This window comes from Tachypleus tridentatus, chromosome 9 (genome assembly GCF_004210375.1).
Source record: "Tachypleus tridentatus isolate NWPU-2018 chromosome 9, ASM421037v1, whole genome shotgun sequence".
NCBI lineage: Eukaryota > Metazoa > Arthropoda > Merostomata > Xiphosura > Limulidae > Tachypleus > Tachypleus tridentatus.
The window spans coordinates 144,792,453-144,813,874 of NC_134833.1; the positions used below are offsets into that span (position 1 = coordinate 144,792,453).

At 34.6% G+C, this 21,422-nt stretch overlaps 1 protein-coding gene across 8 annotated transcripts in view; it reads left to right on the plus strand.

Annotated features, from left to right (window-relative positions):
• Window positions 1–21,422, plus strand: part of LOC143226591 (uncharacterized) — a 77,918-nt gene that overhangs the window by 18,354 nt on the left and 38,142 nt on the right. For 7 of the 8 annotated variants that reach the window (XM_076457771.1, XM_076457766.1, XM_076457768.1 and 4 more), the window contains exons 2-3: window positions 18,228–18,373; window positions 19,573–19,678. In XM_076457771.1, coding sequence (XP_076313886.1) covers window positions 18,228–18,373; window positions 19,573–19,678 — 252 coding nt within the window. Of the gene's footprint in view, window positions 1–4,504; window positions 4,706–18,227; window positions 18,374–19,572; window positions 19,679–21,422 lie in introns of those variants that run through there. The other variant, XM_076457774.1, reaches the window with a different exon arrangement.

Below are 21,422 nucleotides of genomic sequence, written 5' to 3' on the forward strand. Positions count from 1 at the left end.
CGGTGAACGGAAAGTAGGTGGCCCACAGAACGAAAACCTATCTGCTGCTGTAACTAAGTGTCAGATAAGTTTGAGAAATTATCTTCGACTTGTACAGGGATAATTATAAGTCATTCATAGATGGGTTACTGTGGTAACGATCAGAGAATACTTACACACGGGAGAAAGCGGCAAGACGAAACCCTAATTCCTTTTCCTCAGTAGACCAGAACTCCAAACTACTGGAAATTCCGCCCAAATGCTATCTGTAAAGGCCAATTTTATTCTACATACTTACGCTGTATTTACAACTAATTATGTGCGCTCTTTAATCACAATTTTTTATTACCATAACAACGAAGCTGAGATCCTCTGCAATTGGTGCAAGAAACAAGTAGTATATCCGTTAGTAGCTTAGGCAGTAGTTAGGCTAACCAGTATATTGTCCTCTCTTGTCCTCCAATCAAAAGTCTACTAAAACAAAAGCAACAAAAGTGTGTTGACTGCTGTGTCTATTCAAACGAAAATATTAACATTCTAAGCTGGACTCGTTGACATTGGGTCACAGTTGTTGAGAAAATTGTCAGATAATAATACGTTTTCACTTATACACGTTCTAAATATAAGTTTGTTTTTTAAATGGGCAAATTACAGGACAAGGTTACAAACAAGAAAAGTTCTCAGTCTCGTACAGTGGTATAGAACACTTATCGTGTACGTGTGAATCTTCACCACTCTTTGTTTGTTCCAATATTTTTTGTTTTTAAAACCCATGTGGTAAACCAAATACAAACACTAGACCACCCACTCTTTATATGCCTTAACAAGGATTACAAATAAAATTAATCCATAACTAGTCAAAACTTGCGCATTACAAAACAAGCACAAATATTAGAATAGACCAGTAGAACCTATACAAACACCGACTAAAAACAGTTCATTGTCTACTTTAATTCTATTCGAAAATTTTCAGTAAATTTTAGTTTAAAAAATGGTAATCCTAAATTCCTCTTTAAGAAGAAAAAAATGTTTCGAATACTTTTACTCTTTGATTTGCGGATTTAAATATTGATAAATAATTTATAAATATGGTTTTATGGATCTTCCACAGGTAAGAAAAAATACTATTATGCGGGTTATTGCCAATTAAATATGCTACCCTTGGGCAAGGTCGTGTTTTTATTCCAAATGTTAATGTCTGATTCAATAGTTTAACTTTTTTTCTGCATAAACATTTAAGATAGAAAAACACTTCATACGAATAAAAGACCTTGTTCTTGGAATTACTTCAAGCTTGATTGTCGCAAAGCAGAAATGAAAGCCTTCAGGACTTTGGAATATCTCCAACTGACACGCGCGCGCTGGCGAATATTCTAGATCCCGTTATATGTTGGAAAACTTATCACACTCGTGGTATTCGAATGTTCATGGTTTTCGATAAGCTTTACGCATTGAATTTAACCCTACACTGATTGGTTAACAACGCATTTCTCTAACAGGTGTGGTATTGATACTAGGAAAGCGTGCGTAACAGTTCTGAGAGTAGAGATAATTAATTTCTAAACAACATTTAATAGAACGATTGACAATACTCGTCATAAGGGTTGTTTGTTTTTGTCATTGTTGTCTCTCCAGTTTATTGTTATACATTTTACAGAGTCTCAAAGTTGCATAACGTGTTTAGTATTTGTAGCACAAATTTTGCTCGAATGGCATTCAGTTTTGACAAGTGGTTTGGTTTGTTTTGAATTTCGCGCAAAGCTACATGAGGGCTATCTGCGATAGCCGTCTCTAATTTAGCGAGACTAGAGGGAAGGCAACTAGTCATCACCACCCACCACCAACTCTTGGGCTACGATTTTACTAACGAATAATGAGATTGACTGTCACATTATAATGCCCCCACGGTTGGAAGGAGGAGCATGTTTGGTATGATGGGATTCGAACCCGCGATCATCGAATTACGACTCGAGTACCTTAACCACCTGCCCATTCCGGGCTTTTTGACAAGTGACCCCTGTTAGCTGGCGTGTCTGAACTGTAAATTTGAAGAATTCTTTATTCGCGTCTCATTGCCACATAAACACACTTCACACTTTTGGACAGTGAGTTCGCGTTAAGAGTGAAGGTTAATATTCTGTTAGACAAGATTAACTCGTTACTAAGGGAAACTTTGCCCAAATAGCCGCTGGTATAGCTTTCTGTTAAAATCCTAAAACACGCATCTATGGCAGAAGACATTCGATCTGTTTGTATTTTTTATAACAAAATCACATCGAGCAATCTGCTGTGTCCACCGAGGGAATCGAACACCTGTTTTAGCGTTGTAAATCCATATATTTATTACTGTTCCAGTAAGAAACAGGATAATTAGTAAATGAAAACATCTGTTATAGATAATTTTTTGTTTGTTTTTTGGAAATATTTCATAACTTATGTAATGATTTCCTTACGGTTTTACGTTTTCATCCAAATCTTGTTTCTGTACACTTTTGCAATGACATCACTACATCGATTTGTGTATAATGAAACACTAGATCATAATAAAAATGAAATGGTATTTGTGTCTATTATATTGAAAAGAAAATTATAATTTTTTTTTTGCGGTACGTTTATTTTTTTATTTTTTTTACACTTGCCAGTTGGTGTTATTTAGTGCGAAACTACCCAATAGGCTATCTGCACTTTGTACGTTGCGGGAAATCAAACCTGGAATTTTAGGTTTACAATGCTGATCTTCCAGGGAACTACTGTGATGTGAATTAATAGTAGTAAATTTATGTAATAAAATAATCTTAAAACTTAACGATGACCTAAATTATTGCTATAACCGAAAATTTTTTCCGTTCTATTTATGTCACAATTACTATTTTTTCCACTTAAGAGACACAAATTGCGGATTCAAGTATCTGAACACGTCGGAAGTAGGTTTTGCGAAAGTATTTTGACCTAGAATCAAGTCTTTTATACAACTAGGACTTTCTTTTTAAACATGTGTTCAATACACTTCTGCTTTGAAAACGCAACAAAAGGAGTGGCGCCAGCTGTCTCTGGGGAACATGGTGTTTTCAATAATAACCCTACTGAGAGTTTAGGTCGTTTACAGGATTTAACTTTGAAGTTATCATGACACATCCCCCTCCTCACTCCGAAGTGATTACCCGCAGCACCCGAAACTAGGTCAGTAAGTGTTGATATTGAGTAACAGTTAAAGATATATAAGTTCCATCGATAGCATTGAAGTTTTCTTTCTTCATTGTTTTTGTATATTCTTCTAGATAGGTTACTTATAACAGAAAGCTGGTACGGAAATTAAAACTATCATCTAGGTAAAAATCACATCAATACATCAAAGTAATTTCATATGATCGAAATAAAACTGAACTGAAACTGTGCGTGTGTGCTGATGTCTACAAATTGTAACAAGAGCGAAACGTTGACCATTTGAGAGGTTTGTACATTGCCAGCATCTGCATGTATTAAATGTTTAAAGATATATTTCACTGAAATTTCTTTAGTGTTATGACCTACACTCCCAAGATAAAAGACGGGAATACTCTGGTCATTCATTATGAAAGGTTCTGGCTCAAGCAGTATCGTAGGACGTCAAGGGTCTTTTGTAGTGCGACTTTATAAAAAAAATCGACTGTAATTCTAGGAAAAAAAAACATACCATACATAAAAATTCAAATAAATCATCAATAAATGGACAAGCAATTTAGCTCATAATATACTGGTGAACTATAATTTAACCAAGTATATATAATATTTATATAGAGAGACACACATACATATAACGTACATGCACATAAATTACCCGTCTTCTGCATATTCAACACTACCATCTAAAGACAGTTTTAACTATGTGCATATTTTAAATTGTATTTTATTCCCATATGTATTTATTTTTCCAGAGCTTTTAGACACGCCTAGGATAATTACTTTATTGAAAATTTTAGTATTTTCTATTAATTAACTGAAGAGTAAAACCCGAGAAGCTAAGAAAGAGGATAAACCAACATTTATGAAGAACATTGGGTTTTGTTATTCAATTAATTACGTTAATTAAAATAATTCCAACTTGTTTCGTGTATGGCAAAAAGATAAGTTTTATAAAGACTAAATTTATTTATTTTTTAATAAAATCAAAACCGAGAATATGGCGGACGTTAGAAATAATCAAAAATTTGACGACGGACGGTTTGTCTGTGACTGATCCTTTTAAGGTGTACATCGTAAAAACCTTTTTAATTGCACATTCCTCTTTAAATAACCCCATTATAACCAAGAATGATGAATTGTTCAGAGTTTCTCACGTGACCACAACCTTTTCTAATTGCACATAATTAACGCTCAAGTTTGACAGCTGCTTGGGGGAGCAATATAAGTCGAAGAAGAAAGTAAAACAGAAGTTGACACATCGGAAAATCATCAGAGCGGAACCCACTCTTTGTTCCTCTCCGGACGCTCGTTGTTCAGAATCTTGTTTCATATTTGACAGCTTCTAGTTCTTATTTCCCAACGAATTTATTTTTATTCCTTCTGCAACTGGGCTCTCTCGTGCGTGGATCACGCGTTGCGATTTCTTAAATTCACCGTGGTGTAAAGCATTCAGAATAGTGATGACATTTATAATGTAAACTTTTACCACCAGAGTTGAATGTCCTCATAGATTCGTCGTTTCGTGATGAACTTGAGTTGAGACGATGGACAAGTTTTCTGAACGGTATGTGCAAAACAACTTTAGGCAACGTGAAGTGTGTCCAGAATTATGTTAATTAATTTGTTAAAATATACGTTTAAATGCTATGAAACTCCAGTTAAATTGTTGTCTCGCAACCTTGACAATCCATGCTCTCTTAGTCTTAACATCTGTAGCACCGTAGTAACAAAGGTTACGGGTGCCTGCCTCTGAAAACATAAATACGCAAGTTTGTTATCATAATTTCTACACTTGTGCATTGTAAGTACAGTTTACACTGTTTGAATATTTTCAACTGTATGGAACTACTCGTCCCAAGATTCGCCAGATATGAAAACTATGAAATATGTATTGTTTACTCTTTTGTCTTATTGGGCGTTATCTAATTTTCTCATGATCTAAATACTCGTGATTTATTATTTGTTTAAGTTCTGAAAATATTTAAGTGTTTTCTGTATTCATATCTTGTTTGCTGAGTCACGTTTAATTTGAGAAACTATTACGTCCGAAATTAACCTTTAGTCAGATTACAAAAGTATTATAATCATTTTATAATACTTCTCCAGTGGCTCAGCGGTATGTCTGCGGACTTACAACGCTAAAAACCGGGTTTCGATACCCGTGGTGGGCAGAGCACAGATAGCCCATTGTGTAGCTTTGTGCTTAATTCAAAACAAACAAACATTTTACAATAAGCTCAAAAATGGCTCATTAGCAGGTCTTAAGGCTTAAGATGCTTAAAACCTAGTTTCGACACCAATGGTGAGCTTTATGCTAAACCATCAAACGAGACACTTTACAATATAAACAATTCAATTAACTGTATTATTTCCATATTATTATCCAAATCTAGCATAATTTAGACTGATTTTGTATTTTGAAAAATATCTTTTTATACTATTTGTATTTATTAGAGTCATTGTCTAGATTGTGGTCGGCAATGTTTCTTTTCTTGTTTTCGAAAACTGTTCATCTCGCGCCGTATTTAACGGTAAATGAAAGTATTATTTCTGAAATTCTTATCAGTTCAATTTATAAATTTGTTGTAGTCACATTTCTATCAAAGTAACAGAATTCACTGTGCGCGCTTAATGGGATTTAATCTCAAATTTAATTCGAGGTTTAACATTCAGGGTTTGTGTGTGTGTGTGTTTTTTACAGCAAAGCCATATCCGGCTATCTGCAGTGCCTACCGAGGGAAATCGAACTCCTGGTTTTAGCTTAAATACAAAAACTTCCCGCTGCCCTAGTGGTGAACGAGGTTTCTGTACATTTCGTGTACGGGATTTGTTTTTCAATAAAATATTTACGAATATGCGATGAACGTAGCGCAGTGTAACTTTCCAAATTAATTTTATATGGCTAGTTTAATTAAATTACAGTGATGTTATTGTATTAATAATTTAAATTTGCCTTAAAAGTTGAATTTCTTTTTAATATTGCCAGATAATGATCTTACTATTATTTTATCAAATTCATTATAATGAAATATTTTCCCCTGAAGTTCATGCTTCATGATTCAGAAATTTATTCAGAAAATGTATTTATGAACAGCCACAGATTCGTCTTTCAGTTTGAAAAATGTTCTAAACATATTGACATTTAATGTTGAATCGTATTTAACTAATCGGCTAAATCGAATTTTTTTTGTATTAAAAGAAAGTAAGTTTTGTTTATTTTTCTTTTAAAAAAAATATTTTAAAATGAATATTGTTTCTGTTGTCGCTAAAATATGTTTTTGCGAATATACATCATTAAACTTAATCACCAAAATTGATGTAGGCAGTAGACGATTTTAACAGGATATTTGGTTTGTCTAAGTCAACTCCAAAGCTGATTCATTGTAAGTATGGACCCTTTTTTGTAAGACTGGTGTTGTTTACGTCACAGGGATTACCTTTTACGAATACTTCTTAAATGGTGGGTTGTTATAACTAAGTTTTGTGCCGAGAAATAAGAAGAAAAATAAAAAATAATAAACCTGTTTAATTCAATACATGACCAATTTAGGTCACTTTAAATGACAGTTGTATCGTTTTACATAAATTCTGGTTTAGAGCAGTAGTCACGTTTACTAACAGTCCAGGATAATACATGAGTAACGAAGATAACGAAGTACGTCATATCCGGCCGCTCCTAGCAAAGTATTTCTGGGTGTGGGCTAGTTAGTCGCTACCGCACCTCGATTATGAATTCGAGGATTTATGGCTTGCATCCCGTTGCTGTAAAGCTACGATTCACGACTTTGGACAGTGGGTGCGTTATAAGAGTGGCAGTCAAATTCCACTATTCAGCCAAACTGGAGTAGTTTAAAAGTAGGCGGTTAGTGCTGTCGACTAACTTCATTTTCTTTTACCTATAAGCTAAAAACTAAATAAACATCTGCACAGATGGCGCACGTGTAATTTTGCACAAACGTTCGAAACTCATCCAAACCAAGAAGTGAGTTTGATCAACAAAGCTGCAAACTTTTCTAATGAGAGTAGATGTAGTTCTAGTTTGGCCACCGTTCAAGAATAATTATACGGGTGTTGTTAGGTTCGCATTCGAAAACACGTCATGAGGCAGTGAAGTAAGGCTTATTTTTAACTCGTAATATCTAGTTTTTCAAATTCTCCAGAATATTATCCTATTTTAAGAAATTTACTGAGGAACTGGGCATTTCTTGCGCGACACAAAGGGACGTCTAAATTTAAATATATATATGTATTATCTCTCCTACATCTCCTTTTTATCAAATGTTATTCCAGTTCTTTATTTAACAACAATAACAAATGAGAAGCGTATAATAAGTTTTATCTCTAAATACATCAGAATTTCAATACCTAATTCAGAATGAGTTCTAAAATGACGAGCGTGTATTAAGTGCAGTCTCTATTGTATTAGGTTATTATAAAACAAGCTCTCACATGAATCTAATCGCCGTTTCTCAAGCTTACCCATGATATACTATTGTGCTTCTTTTGTTCACTTCTCAGGATTCCAGTTGAGAGTTCTCTCTCTATTTTATTTCATATTTGTACCCTATACGATTTTAACAACAAGAAATATTACGTAATTTTACAGATTTTGCGAGCATTAAACTTATGAAGTGAACGCGCGTATTGTTAAGCAAAACTAGATACGATGTTTGTTCATGTTTTTCCTCCCCCCCCCCCACACACAAATCGTTTTCAAACGTTAACAGAAGAAATGAACACGTCAAAATATTCAGAACTTCTCCTCATAGTATGTATGTGTATGTGTGTGTGTGTGTAGTTATTTGCGAAAATAACTTGTAGTTGATTTTCAGTGTTCTAGAAAATGCGAAATCAGGTCAGTTTGACAACCCATATAATCAAGGCACAACTGGTTTCATCTGGACTTGAAAACAGATTTAAGACAAGGTTTTTTTGTTATTACACTAGTTCCGTGATATAACCTGATGTGTACCGTATGATTCAAAACCTTTTCTTTTAAGGTTTCGGGATATATTAACCAAAAATATAGTCTCTAACAAAAGAATCTTTGAGAAGGAAGAAATCCACAACGTATCACGCACGTACAACGATTAATAAACGTTGTGACGGAGTTTTCAATAAAAGAAGCGTTCTTTAAGTAACTGGAAACTGGAGTACTGTAAACCATCGTAAACGCTTGTCATGGTTGAGCCTAGATGAAGGGAATTTCAGTATTCAAAAGGATAAATGTAATATTTATAGTTATCAAGAGAAACTTTTCGTGAACAAGATGGATGGGTTTGTTTGTTTTTGAATTTCGCACAAAGCTACACGAGGGCTATTCTGTGCTAGCTGTCCCTAATTTAGCAATGTAAAACTAGAAAGAAGGCAGCTAGTCATCACCAACGAATAGTGGGATTTACATGTCGCATTATAACGACCCCCACAGCTGAAAGGGTGAGAATGTTTGGTGTGATGGGTATTCGAACTTCCGACCTTCACATTACGAGTTGAGCGTCCTAACCACCTGAAAACTCAGTAGAAAACAAACACATTCTATTCTTTCGGACTTGTCATACACGGAACTATTTATACGGCTCTGGTCGTATATGGAAAGTCGAAGAGTTATTTACATCTTGAACTGTTCATCATAAATATTTTTCTAATCAGTAAATACAGTGTTACAATTCTTCGTACATAAGCATTAGTTACGTGAACATGATAACTAATAAAGACAAATTGTGCAAATACCGATCTGTTTACTTTTCTAACCCTCATCTTGCATGTATTATGAAAATACGGTGGTAAAAAATGTCTCTCCTTCATTTTTTACTTAAATAGGTCTATATTGTTCAATAAAATCTCTGTAAAATATACTGAGGTAAGTTATAAAAAACTGATATACCTAGAAGTAACACTGGTGGACAAATACCATGTAATTAAAGAATTTCATATTAATATTTTGCAAAAATATATATATATGTATAACTTGCATTAAATTTTTTATTCTGTAATACGAGATTCTCACTTAACCCTTAAGTTAAAGTCTGCGGAGTTTTTTAAAGCGAGTTATTAAACTATAGATACCATAGCTCTAATACTTTAACAATTTTACAATTTCAAATTAAGGGTTAAATTCGCAATATTTTGAGAACAGTCTTAAATAATTTATAAACTTCATTGTTGGAAGCTAGGTGGAGATTTCTTTAACAGATCAAACACATAAACTCGACTTCTTGTAGGGCCTGGCATGGCCTAGCACGTTAAGGCGTGCGCTTCGTAATCTGAGGGTCGCGGGTTCGCCCCCGAGTCGCGCCAAACATGCTCGCCCTCCCAGCCGTTGGGGCGTTATAATGGTACGGTCAATCCCACTTTTCGTTGGTTAAAGAGTAGCCCAAGAGTTGGCGGTGGGTGGTGATGACTAGCTGCCTTCCCTCTAGTCTTACACTGCTAAATTAGGGACGGCTAGCACAGATAGCCCTCGAGTAGTTTTGTGCGAAATTCCAAAACAAACAAACAAAGACTTCTTGTATTTTTGTTTCTGTTCAGTGAAAATTTTATGTAGCATTATGGTGTCCAAGTTGTGGGTCAGGCCGCAAGACGTATCCTGAGTGGATCGTAGTCGGGATGCAGAGAATCGTTAATGTGTTTTTATTTAAATAATTATTTATAAAACTAATGCTCCTAAAATGTTTCGAACAAATTAAACAAAATGTCAGTATAACTTACAACTTTCGCAGTAAGATTAATTTTTAGGCACAACGTTTCGATCATTATCAAGTAGCCCAGGAAAGAATATTTGAAAATTTAACAGATTATTTGAATTATAGAATTGACAGTAATTACTTATTCATGTAAACATATCAATCCGCATGAACTTTACAGACTATTTATGTATGGTTAAACAAAAATATTGCAAAGATTAATAAATATGAAAAGAAATATGGAAAAGCTTATGGAAAATATATTCATAAGTTTAGGAATGCGTGTGGAATTAGCGATAAATGATATACGTGTGTGAGTCTGGGAATTTGTTTATTGGGGGATTGATTATATTAACAACGCTTCTTTGATGTTTCTACTGTTAGTCAGACTATTCTATTCTGTCTTCTCCTTTATTAATTTATTCAACCGGTTCCATAACTTCAAAGGTCACTATTCAGCATATATATTTTCAGCAAAATTATATCCTGAAGATTGACCTATGAAGTTACGAAACCGGTTGAATAAATTAATAAAGGAGGTGAAAAATAGAAAAGTGTGGTATTACACTCTTTTATTGTTCGTATACACAGGAGAATGTTATTGATATATTTAATTTATATACACATACATATGAATTGTATACACAGTCTGCTGTTTTCTTTGGTTCTTGAAATAGCGTTGGAAAATATTGTTTGGTTGAACAGTAAACAAAATACTTAACCGCCAAAAAATTTCAAAAATAAGGTATTTGAAGTTAAGACGTAAACTTCTTAGATACACAGTTAAAATAAAAAAAATCTCGTTTGATCCGTTAAAGTTGGAAGTGACTTATTTTTTCTTGAATTGTATAAATTCTATTGCAACGCTGACTTTTACAGTTGCTTGTTTGTATAAAACATTACTTTAAATAGTCAAAACAATTAATTGCTTGTCCTCAAGCTTGGGATATCGTCAGGCAGACATTATTAAACTTGGCGAGCAGCACCTGCATTAATACTCACTAGAGGGCACAACAATCGTGTGGGTTTGAAAATGGATACCCTTGTTATATCAAACGGAATTGTGTAATATATAATATGATACACCACTATTTTATTTGCCTGTAATGAAAAGTTGCATTTTTACAAAATGACGTGTTTTAGCTTATTGATAGAACCAAGAACGACGCACTTCGCTTGAATACAGTTTTTTTATATACGTTTAGATTGTTTAAATTCACGAAACTGAACTATCATGAAGTAAGATGAAGTTTCACATTTCTTATCTATCATCATATTAGTCCAATTGCCCTCAAAGTGTGGTCCTAGAGTCACTGATGGCTCACAAGGTGATTCCAAGTGCAAATCTCTTTAGAAGTAGTTTATCTAGCTTGTTTTTGCAGCGGCAGACGAAAATGGTGGTGTAGGACCGGTAGGTGGTCTGCTGTTTATTTGTTTGTTTTTCCTCGACAGAGTGGTTAGCAGAAGAAATATTTTGAGAACCGTTATCCCAAACGATAAAATACAAGTTGAGTGATATTTACAGATGTTACTGAGATGGATAACTGACATTGAACATGTAAACTACAAATATGTTATCTTTCCATAGCTGCGAAGTATTGTGCCCTTAATATACTTGCAACTTCCCACTTCCTTTGTAATATCTTAACTGAATAATGTTTGTTCATGTACTCTCAAGACGGCTGATATGTGTATTTTATTTTAATTTAAAATTTTAAAACCGAACTTTAGGTTAACCTTAAGATGACTTAAGAAGATCAAAACGTTGTTCTGTACTTTAAAATAAAGTTTTAATACCCATATCAGCCGTCTTGAGAGTACATTTGTACTTCAAGTGTGTTTCTCGTCATCACGTATGTTCGTTACTCGTTGCAACAAGGTTATTACGGCCTAAATTAACTACGTTTATTTACTTCGAAATGGGTTAGTTGGGCGTTGCGTTGTTCGGTTTCTTTCTTGAATGATAATATTTTATTTAACTTTTAGAAATGATGTGGTCTTCAGGATGCACGTCGTACGTGGCACGTGCCAGGTAGGACTACGACTGTAGGTAACGTGTCTGTAAGTTTTTACACCCGGCCAAATCTTTACTTCTGTAACACCCAAGGCTATATCACTAGACCTGGTTGCAATTTCCAGGTGTTACCATAAAGGATGAGACATTATAGCTTCCGGCAATCTCGAACCAGTTCAGGTTACAGCACAGCACCTGACGTGGTCTCCTAGCAATGGGCTTCACTGTCTGATGACCTTCCTCGTATCCGCGTTTTGTTGCAGTTTACAACCATGCGTTACCATTACACGTTCCGGACCTCACGCGCGCGAAAAGCCTTGCCCTTTTCTTATGTCCAACATTAAGATAAAAACAAATTCCTAAACAATAAAGAGTTAAACTTAAAATATCTTATGCGTTTGTTTGTAAATTAGACCAGCAGAGTTCTCTGTTTCTTAGACAACCATCCAGTCTTCCTCCAAGAGATAAACCTTTGATCACTAAACCGTATCCAACAATAAATAAACACAAGATCTCGTACGATACATCCACATTTTCATTAGGTCGCCCTACCCCACTGTCCATGGTCGTGAGTCACAAAAATAAAAGCAAACAAAAGAATCATATTTCTACCAATAAGCACGCATATATAAAGAAAGCTCAAGTCAAGTACGATTATGTACAACCATAGTCTCCTTCATCCCTCTCAACGTATTTTGAAGACCCTCCGCACCCGAACTTTGAAGCTGTTCTGTTGTAACCGTAGTAATAACGGAAGACGTTAATTTCCCCCCCATACTTTCCGAAGTAATACATTGTCCAAATTTGAAAACTGTGCAGTTATCATATAAAATACACAGAACGCATACAACTTGTTAGCCACAAACGTACTCTCAAACACTCGGGAAAAAAATAAGAAAGGTACAGGTTTCCTGAACGCGAAAAAAAATAAACTTAAGTATCCTTGTAACCAGTAATCCGAGGATCGCGGATTCGAATCCCCATCACACCAAACATGCTCGCCCTTTCAGCCGTGGGGGCGTTATAATGTGCGGTCAATACCACTATTCAATGGTAAAAGAGTAGCCCAAGAGTTGGCGGTGGGTGATGATGACTAGCTGCCTTCCCTCTAGTCTTACATTGCTAAATTAGGGACGGCTAGCACAAATAGCCCTCGTGTAGCTTTGCGCAAAATTCAAACCAAACCTAACCATACCCTATAACCAAAGATACTTAAATATGTCATTATTAAAATTTCACAACAGCAACGTTTTATTTTAGTCGTTTATAAACGTTCTGAGTTATATCAGTAAGTTCTTCCCTCCTCAATTAAAATAACATTATTAAGCACACGATTGGTGTTAGGTTATTACTCTATGTTATACAGAAAGATAAGTAGGTTAATTTTAAAGTTTCTGATAAACTACTTAGCGTTTTGTAATAATTATCCTTAAATAACTGTAGGTCTTGGGTGTCTGACAGCAACTCTTCCATCTTTTCATGCCGAACAGCAAAAACTTTGAAAATTTGCAAATCCACAAAGTATATCCTTCATCAGTACTTGTCTTTATAAAAACCAGTGAAAAGTTTTGATGCTGCTGGTTTCCCAAGAAATAAACAGACTGATGGTTTATCTCATAACAACCTCCACACCTTGTTACACTGTAAGCCTAACAACAACGGGTTAATTTATTTTATTTTTTGCACTTGCGTGTTAATTGTACAGTCACTGAAGCTCTAATGTAACTCTGTTTAGCCAGCAGCGATGGCAGTAAGTTGTTACCTAATTACATTGTAATGACCCTAATGTTTCAAAGATTAATGGGCAAATTTTAATGAACAGAGCATGGTGATGGTGTTTTATAGTTAGAAAAATTCTGGGCTCTTAATGACTAAAGTATGAGTTATCCACATACTTCCCACGTCAGCGGACCTGGTTGCTTGGTGAGTGACCTGTAATTCTTAGAGTAAATAAATAAAATCTATAGCATTTAGTTGCCTTGCACAAGAAAAGATCGGTTTGTTTTAAATGTCACGCGAAGCTACACGAGCGTTATCTACACGAGCCGTCCCTAATTTAGTTGGAAAGGCGGCTGGCTAGTCATCACTATTGAGCTACTCTTTTACCAAGGAATAGTAGGGTTGACCGTCACATTACAAGTCTCCAACGGCTCAAAGAGCGGGTATTTCTTGATGACAAGAAACGCAGTTGAAATAAAATATATCAGGTTTATTAACCTGAAGATAACCTAAGAAGGTAAAAACGTTGTTCTTTGTTCTCTGCTTATCAATAAAAATGTTAATACCCATACCAGCCTTTCTGAGATACAAAGAGCCGAGAGTGTATGGGATGTGAATTCGAACTCGCGACCCTCTGATTGTGAGTCAAGCATCCTTTTTTTTTTTTTTAAATCCTCCCTCATGGATGAAGTATAAACAAAACGTTTCAAGACTTCTCGTGATAATACTGAGGTCTCTATATTTGATTTTTAATGATTTAAGTATCCCTTATACACGTTCTTTGTACGTCATTACGTCAAGCATCCTAACCACCTGACCATGCCGGACCACAGGTAAGGAAACCTATCAAGAGATAATAGTTTCGAAGTGAGAGAAGCCTTCCCGAGCTTGTCTTCCACATAATTAGAAACTTAGTAACGTGTAGCTAGATCCATTTGAAAACGTTCACGATCGTAAGTAGTGTGTGGAGTCTACAAAAACTCACGTGTTTCTTACTTATTCATTTGAATTTTTTTTTTTTAAATCCGGTTCTGGTAGCTTTACTATCAAAAACCTCTAGATGGAAGTTGATGCACTTGGAGCGCTCGTGCATAAAACAAACGCAAAACTATAGAGTAATGCGGAAACCCCAGCTAAATGTTCATAAACTCGAAATTGGGATGCTTCCTCACTGTTTACAAATAATAAACTGAGCTTTGATAACGAGAGAAAAAAAAAGAAACTGGTTTGAAAACCAGTTTTTCTGAATCAAAAAATTCATTTCTTCTGTTTCCTACTGTGTAGCAATTTTATCTAGGCCATCAAATACGATTATTACCACTTGCTGCAGTGTTCTCCTGTTTCCTTACGAACTAGTTTAGTTTTATTCAATAAGTAAGCCAACTTGATAATAAATAAAGTGTTCCAACATGGTAGTGCATAGCTTACTGTGAGTCATCAAATATTTTACCCAGTAATAATGAACGTGATTACGTTATTACGTCACGCGCTTGATAAAATTTGTGCAACCAATTCAATTCCATGTGAATGTATTCCATGAAGGGTTCTTCCCAAAGATGCCTGTTTTAAATATGAACTCCAGTGCTATCCGCCAACATTTTTCAAATAGTTAGCATCATGTTAGTATTGGTTTAGTTTGAATTTCGCGCAAAGCTACACGAGGGCTATCTGCGCTAGCCGTCCCAATTTAGCAGTGTACGACTAGAGGGAAGGCAACTAGTCATCACCACCCATCACCAGCTCTTGGGCTGCTCTTTTACCAACGAATAGTGGAACTGACCGCACATTATATCGCCCCAACGGCTGAAAGGGCGAGCATGTTTGTGACGGGGATTCTAACCCAGAACCCTCAGTTACCACACTGCTCTGCGTTCTTCGATATGAATACTTTCTGTGAAACTATGTCAAATTTGTTTCCAACGGGTCTATTGTGGTCTAGTGGTTAGCGTACTGCACTCAAAAACTGACGAACATATTCCTATATTTGCTGTTACGGGAGTTTACGGTGGATGTAGTTGACTAGCTTTCTCCCATCTAGTGTCTCGGTTTGGACTGGGTGTGACTGTGTTCAGGTAACCATCTTTATAGGTTCGTTTGAAACAAATTTTTGTGGTCAGTCCTTCTAGTAATATACAAGGGAATGCTTGACATGTTAGATCACTTTGCGGTTACGATTTATCAGAGTAAAATATGCCTGGAATACGAGATTTGTGTAGAGTTGGTGTAAAATCGCTAGTTGACCAGAGTTTCACATTTTATGGCATGACATAAAACAACGAGCCTAAATATAGTTAACAAACGTACATGGTTGTCAGCAGTGTGGTGTTTAGAACGAGTGGTGAAGAAAGTCCCTGTATTTCATTTAATGGATCAGAGATGTAACTCAGTAACCCTACCAAAACAACAACAAACATTTCAGTAACTCCAGCATTTTCGGAAGATGGAGAAATAAAATACTTCGCTAAAGATTCTATAAATGCGCATGGAAGATGAACATGTCACCCCTACCCTCACCCCTCTACTCCTACCAGTACCACGTGTAAACTTGTTCCTAGAATCTCGTGACGAGAAACCTGTTCTTTCTCAAGATGGACATAGAAACAGGCCATCGTTGTACCATAGCTTTTGGTCTGGCTTGTCCACGTGACTGAATTTTTGTCTTCTACATCCTTCTACACGTACGTCTCAGTATTCTTTTTTCTTAAGTAACTTGATCAAGATGTCCTTCCAGAGCCAGGTATAAGAACACTTGTGCCATTACACGTTTACTTGGTGTGTGTACAAAACGTATACTAAATATATAACCACTCAGAATTCACGCAGTTATTTAAAGAAAAGTTAAATAACACGTCTGCTTACCAATAGGGACATTCAATACAGATTGGTACTTCGACTTATTGCTTAATAATAGCCAAAAAATAAAAGAAGGGTGGACATAAATAGAAGCTCGATCTACTTACTTAAATTATCTTGACACAAACATACTACCCCAGAAAAGAAGGAAAACATGCAAAATTTAAGGCTTCTTTGGTGTGTTTTGAATTTCACGAAAGCTACACGAGGTCTATCTGTGCTAGCCGTCCATACTTTAGCAGTGTTAGACTAGAAGGAAAGAAGCTAGCTAACACCATCCAAATCCATTTTTTGTGCTACTCTTTTACCAGTGAATTATGGGATTGATCGTACATTATAATATTTCTTCGGCTGAAAAAACGGGCATGAGATGGGGATTCGAAACCCCCAACCACCTGTCTATGCCGAGTGAAATATAAAGCTAATCAAACACTTGCATTCCTAATTCTTTAAACGTAGTCTCACATGACACAGGCTTTACTTAACAAATATATGCAGGCATGTTATTTATTTTTTCAAGAGCAAACAATTTCAAAATATTCCACCCTTTTCTCGTATGACAGGCACCATTCTAGTAACGCTTCTTTAAGCCCTTTTCAACAATTTAATGTCCTTCTTAAGGTAATGAGTCCAAGACTGAACACAATGCTCCAAATGTGGCCTAACCAGTGACCTATACAATGAAATTATAATTTCTTTACGTGTATTCAGTAGTTCTGTCGGTACAACCAAAAAGTATTTGCTTTACCACTAGTAACAGCACACTGCTTTAGAAATTGACCAGTCACTACACAGATATCCCACTACACATCCTTTTTTTGCACGATACTATTAAGGTTATTCCAATAAAAAATTATATTAATGATTCAAATTTTAATATCTCGTATGAATTATCTTGCATTTATTATAATTAAACTCCACTTGCCGTTTGTTTGCTCAACTCACCAAAAAATTCAAATCTTTTTGTAAGACACTAGCATCCTCTCCACAACCAGAAGTACCCGGCGTCTTGATATCTTATCTCTCACACCTATAGAAACTAATTTTACATGTCTTTTATGTACATCTTGTCAAATGCTTTCTGAAAACCCAGATATACCATGTATGCACCATTACCCTCATATATATAAGCAGTAACCTTTTTAAAAATTATCAAAAATTTATGGTTAATCGATTTTTTTAACCCTCCCTACTGTTGTTCATGTGTTCTAGGTTATGTACCGGAAGTATGTGAAAACACATACACATGCAAAATGATGTACAATAAATTATTTTTTTCTCTTATTAAAAACACTCGATTATATAAAGTATACACCGTTAGAAGGATATTTTTTACTGATATTTAAATTGAAACTCAAACATGATATTGATGTAAAATAGGAGAGTTTCCTTTTCTAGTTGGTAGAGGATTATTTTTTACTATTTGTATTATAGTAATGGAGTCGTATGAGTTTAAAACGGGTTATATACTCAGTTACTACAGTACATGTTATAATACATGACGGGTTATATACTCAGTTACGACAGTACATGTTATAATACATGACGGGTTATATACTCAGTTACGACAGTACATGTTATAATACATGACGGGTTATATACTCAGTTACGACAGTACATGTTGTAATACATGCAACGAACTGTTCTACAATGATATTGTAGTGCAGAACCCTCGGAGTTAATGTTTTTTTCTACATAAATTTCATTGTATTGTTCATATCTGTCGCCATTTTTGTTATATGTAATGATAATTCAACTCGAATTTATACAATATACGAAGAATATATAACAATCAATCGTTTTGTCTTTTCCTGAAGGGAGATTGTTTATTCAACGAGCGGAAGTGACGCACAATTCCGTCACAATACAATGGAAGCCAATGAAAACCGAAGAAATTCCTCAAGCTTCCGTTATGTACAAGCCTGTGAAAAGTAATCCCACAGAAGGATGGATGAATACAGAGGTAAAACAAAGTGAAAACTTAATTAATTTACTCGCACCCAGGTTTAAATAAAAATGTGAAGTGAGCATTAAGCATGTATTAAGTAAATGCGTAACTTCCTAGCTGGAATGTCTTTACTTTCACCTTTCTTTAAGGCAATCCAACTTGTTAATAATTAAGGTGACGTTAATATCTAAACATAATTGGAAACTTTTAAGGACTCTACTGTGAACTTCTTTCAGGTTTTTTTTAAATCTATATGAATATTGTTGGAAACGTATTAACCATATTTGTCTGTTACTTAAACGTTGTGTTCCTTGTCGTCAACAAACAATAAATGTATGGGCAATGATTACAACTTTTTCGTATTTATTGTGATGCTTTATTTTGAATAATAGTTGTTTCGAAAGTAAACAACAGGAAACCCTCACTAGCCGCGATGCTTGAAATGCTTTAGAGTAAATTTATCCATGAGACCTTTTCATTTTTATTAGTTATATTTTTGTGTGCCAGCAATATCAAGTGCGGGACACGCATTTACCCGATTCGATTTTATAACTCATTAGGACCTCTACCGATTTACTGTTGAATTACAATTCTTTTAGGCAAAATTGCAGTAAATTAATCAATGAAATCTTGGGCGTGATCAAATAACCAATCGAAAAAGTTTGACTTCCTGAATTCAAAAGTGTAATTAGCTTTCAAATCGGTCAAGTGATGACGAAGCCATGAACTAAAAGTTTGTATTTGAAAAATTCGGAGTTGTTCTATGAGCCATTATGCCGCGGCTAAAAAAAAAATTAAAAATTTCAGAATCAGAACTGACTTTGTTTCCACAGAAGATACATTTGAATTTCGTTTTGGTATTTAAGGTGCAACTTGTTATCAGTTGATCCAATATTACCAAATTAATACTTTGTGATATTAAAAATTGAAAACTAAACTTGTGACACCGATACTTTTTTATATTAATAAAAAAGTTCCGTTTCGTTTTACTAAAAACACAATGGAGTATTAACTTCTATTAGTTGGCATATCCTTGATCTATCTTAAATTTTTAAAATTTTGCTGTGACAAATATGTGATGTCAATGAAAACTGGCACTCAACAAGAGAAGAATACTTGTCATATCTATAATAAATATTAATTAATTCTATACCTTTTTTTCCCACAGTTAATAAGTTTGCTAAGATTATTATAGCAAGTACTTTATTTCTCAGACGCAAAATTCCATGGCTAAAATCCAGGATTTGAAGCCTAACACGGAATATTTTGTGAAAGTTGATGAAAATGGCGAACAAGAAGTGGTGATAATCAAAACTAAAGGTAACGAGTGCAAAACAATTCATTGTGTTCATATATATTACATTACATTACATTAAATATTTCTTTCCGAATAATTTTATTAATTTCTTATGAATTAAAAATAAAAAAAAACATATCGTTTATTGTATTATATGAATGGTAAAAGGCCCGACAGGGCCAGGTGAGTTAAGGCGTTCTACTCGAATCTCTGTCGGTGTTTGGGTAAGAAAAGTTCATACCCTGAAGGGTCAGGTTCTCTATGACCTCTTCCTCCTCTCCGTACTTATGTTCTTGCCGGATTGGTATTTATAATTGTAGAACTGAATATTATTTTGATTCTTTTCAGGGCAATGTCCATGTATTGTGGCTTATATATAGTGATTATTTTATTCTATCAGCAGAATGTCAAGTTTGATGGTGTTTTTTTTTTATTGCTTAATATATATATAATTATTATTTTTATTATTTAATATATATATTATTTTTATTTTTATTATTTAATATATATATTATTATTATTTTTATTATTTAATATATATATTATTATTATTTTTATTATTTAATATATATATTATTTATTTTTATATTTAAAATATAAGTTAACTGGGGAGAGATAATTAGGACTAGCTTCATCATGTATGAGGTACCTGTCTAGTTCGCATAGTAATTCGTTTGTCATCCAATTCTTATTAAAGTACATTATTGTACTATGTAGGAGTCTATCTGGTATGGTTGGTATGTTTGAGTATTTGTGAATGAACTGAGATGATGTTGTTCTTGGAACTCTGTATGCAGTTGTAAGGAGTGTGTTTTGGATTGTTTGTAGTTTGGTTTTAATTATTTTATTGCTTACAGTTACCCATGCTGGAGCTGCATAATCTATTACAAGTCTAATATATGTTTTATAGATTTTTAGTATGTTATCTGTAGATGCTCCACTGTTTTTACCAGTTAGACTCCTAGCATAGTTAGTTCTTCGCCAGACTTTATTTTTAATTTCGTTCACGTGATTGATCCAAGTAAGTTTTGAATCATAGGTCAGACCTAAAAATTTTGCCGATGGGGCAATCTGGAGTAGTATGCCATTCGTATATAATTCTGACGTTCTACTCGTAATCAGAGGGTCGCGGGTTCGAATCGCAGTCGCCCCAAACATGTTCGATCTTTCAGCCGTTGGGGCGATATAATGTGACTGTCAATCCCACTATTCGTTGGTAAAAGAGTAGCACAAGAGTTGGCGGTGGGTGGTAATGACTAGTTGCCTTTTCTCTAGTCTTACACTGCTAAATTAGGGACGGCCAGCGCAGATAGCCCTCGTGTAGTAAATAAGTGCGTGTTATTTGCGGTAATCATAACACCGCCATCTATAAGAATATTTCACAAAATAAAAATTAAATCGAAAATTAAATACGAACACTTTTAATCTGCATGTTAAAAAGATTATTTATCAGTTACTTTCTATTCAAAAGGAACATTCAGTTTTTGTATTTAGTATAAGAAATTAATTTTATTTTTTGTTTATATAATTCATATTTCTATTCAAATATGAAAAATGTATTGAAAATAAGAATTACGGACAAGAAAAGCTGCCACATTTATTTTGCAGAATAACGTTACTGATCAAAGAAATACCACTCGTTTTTTCGAGTTTCCAGTAAACTAAATTAAAGGAAAAAAGAAAGAATAAACTTTCATATAAAATGTATAAACTTCCTCTACATTTTAGTCAAATGACAGTGAGGTCAGTGAAGAAATATACCGAAAT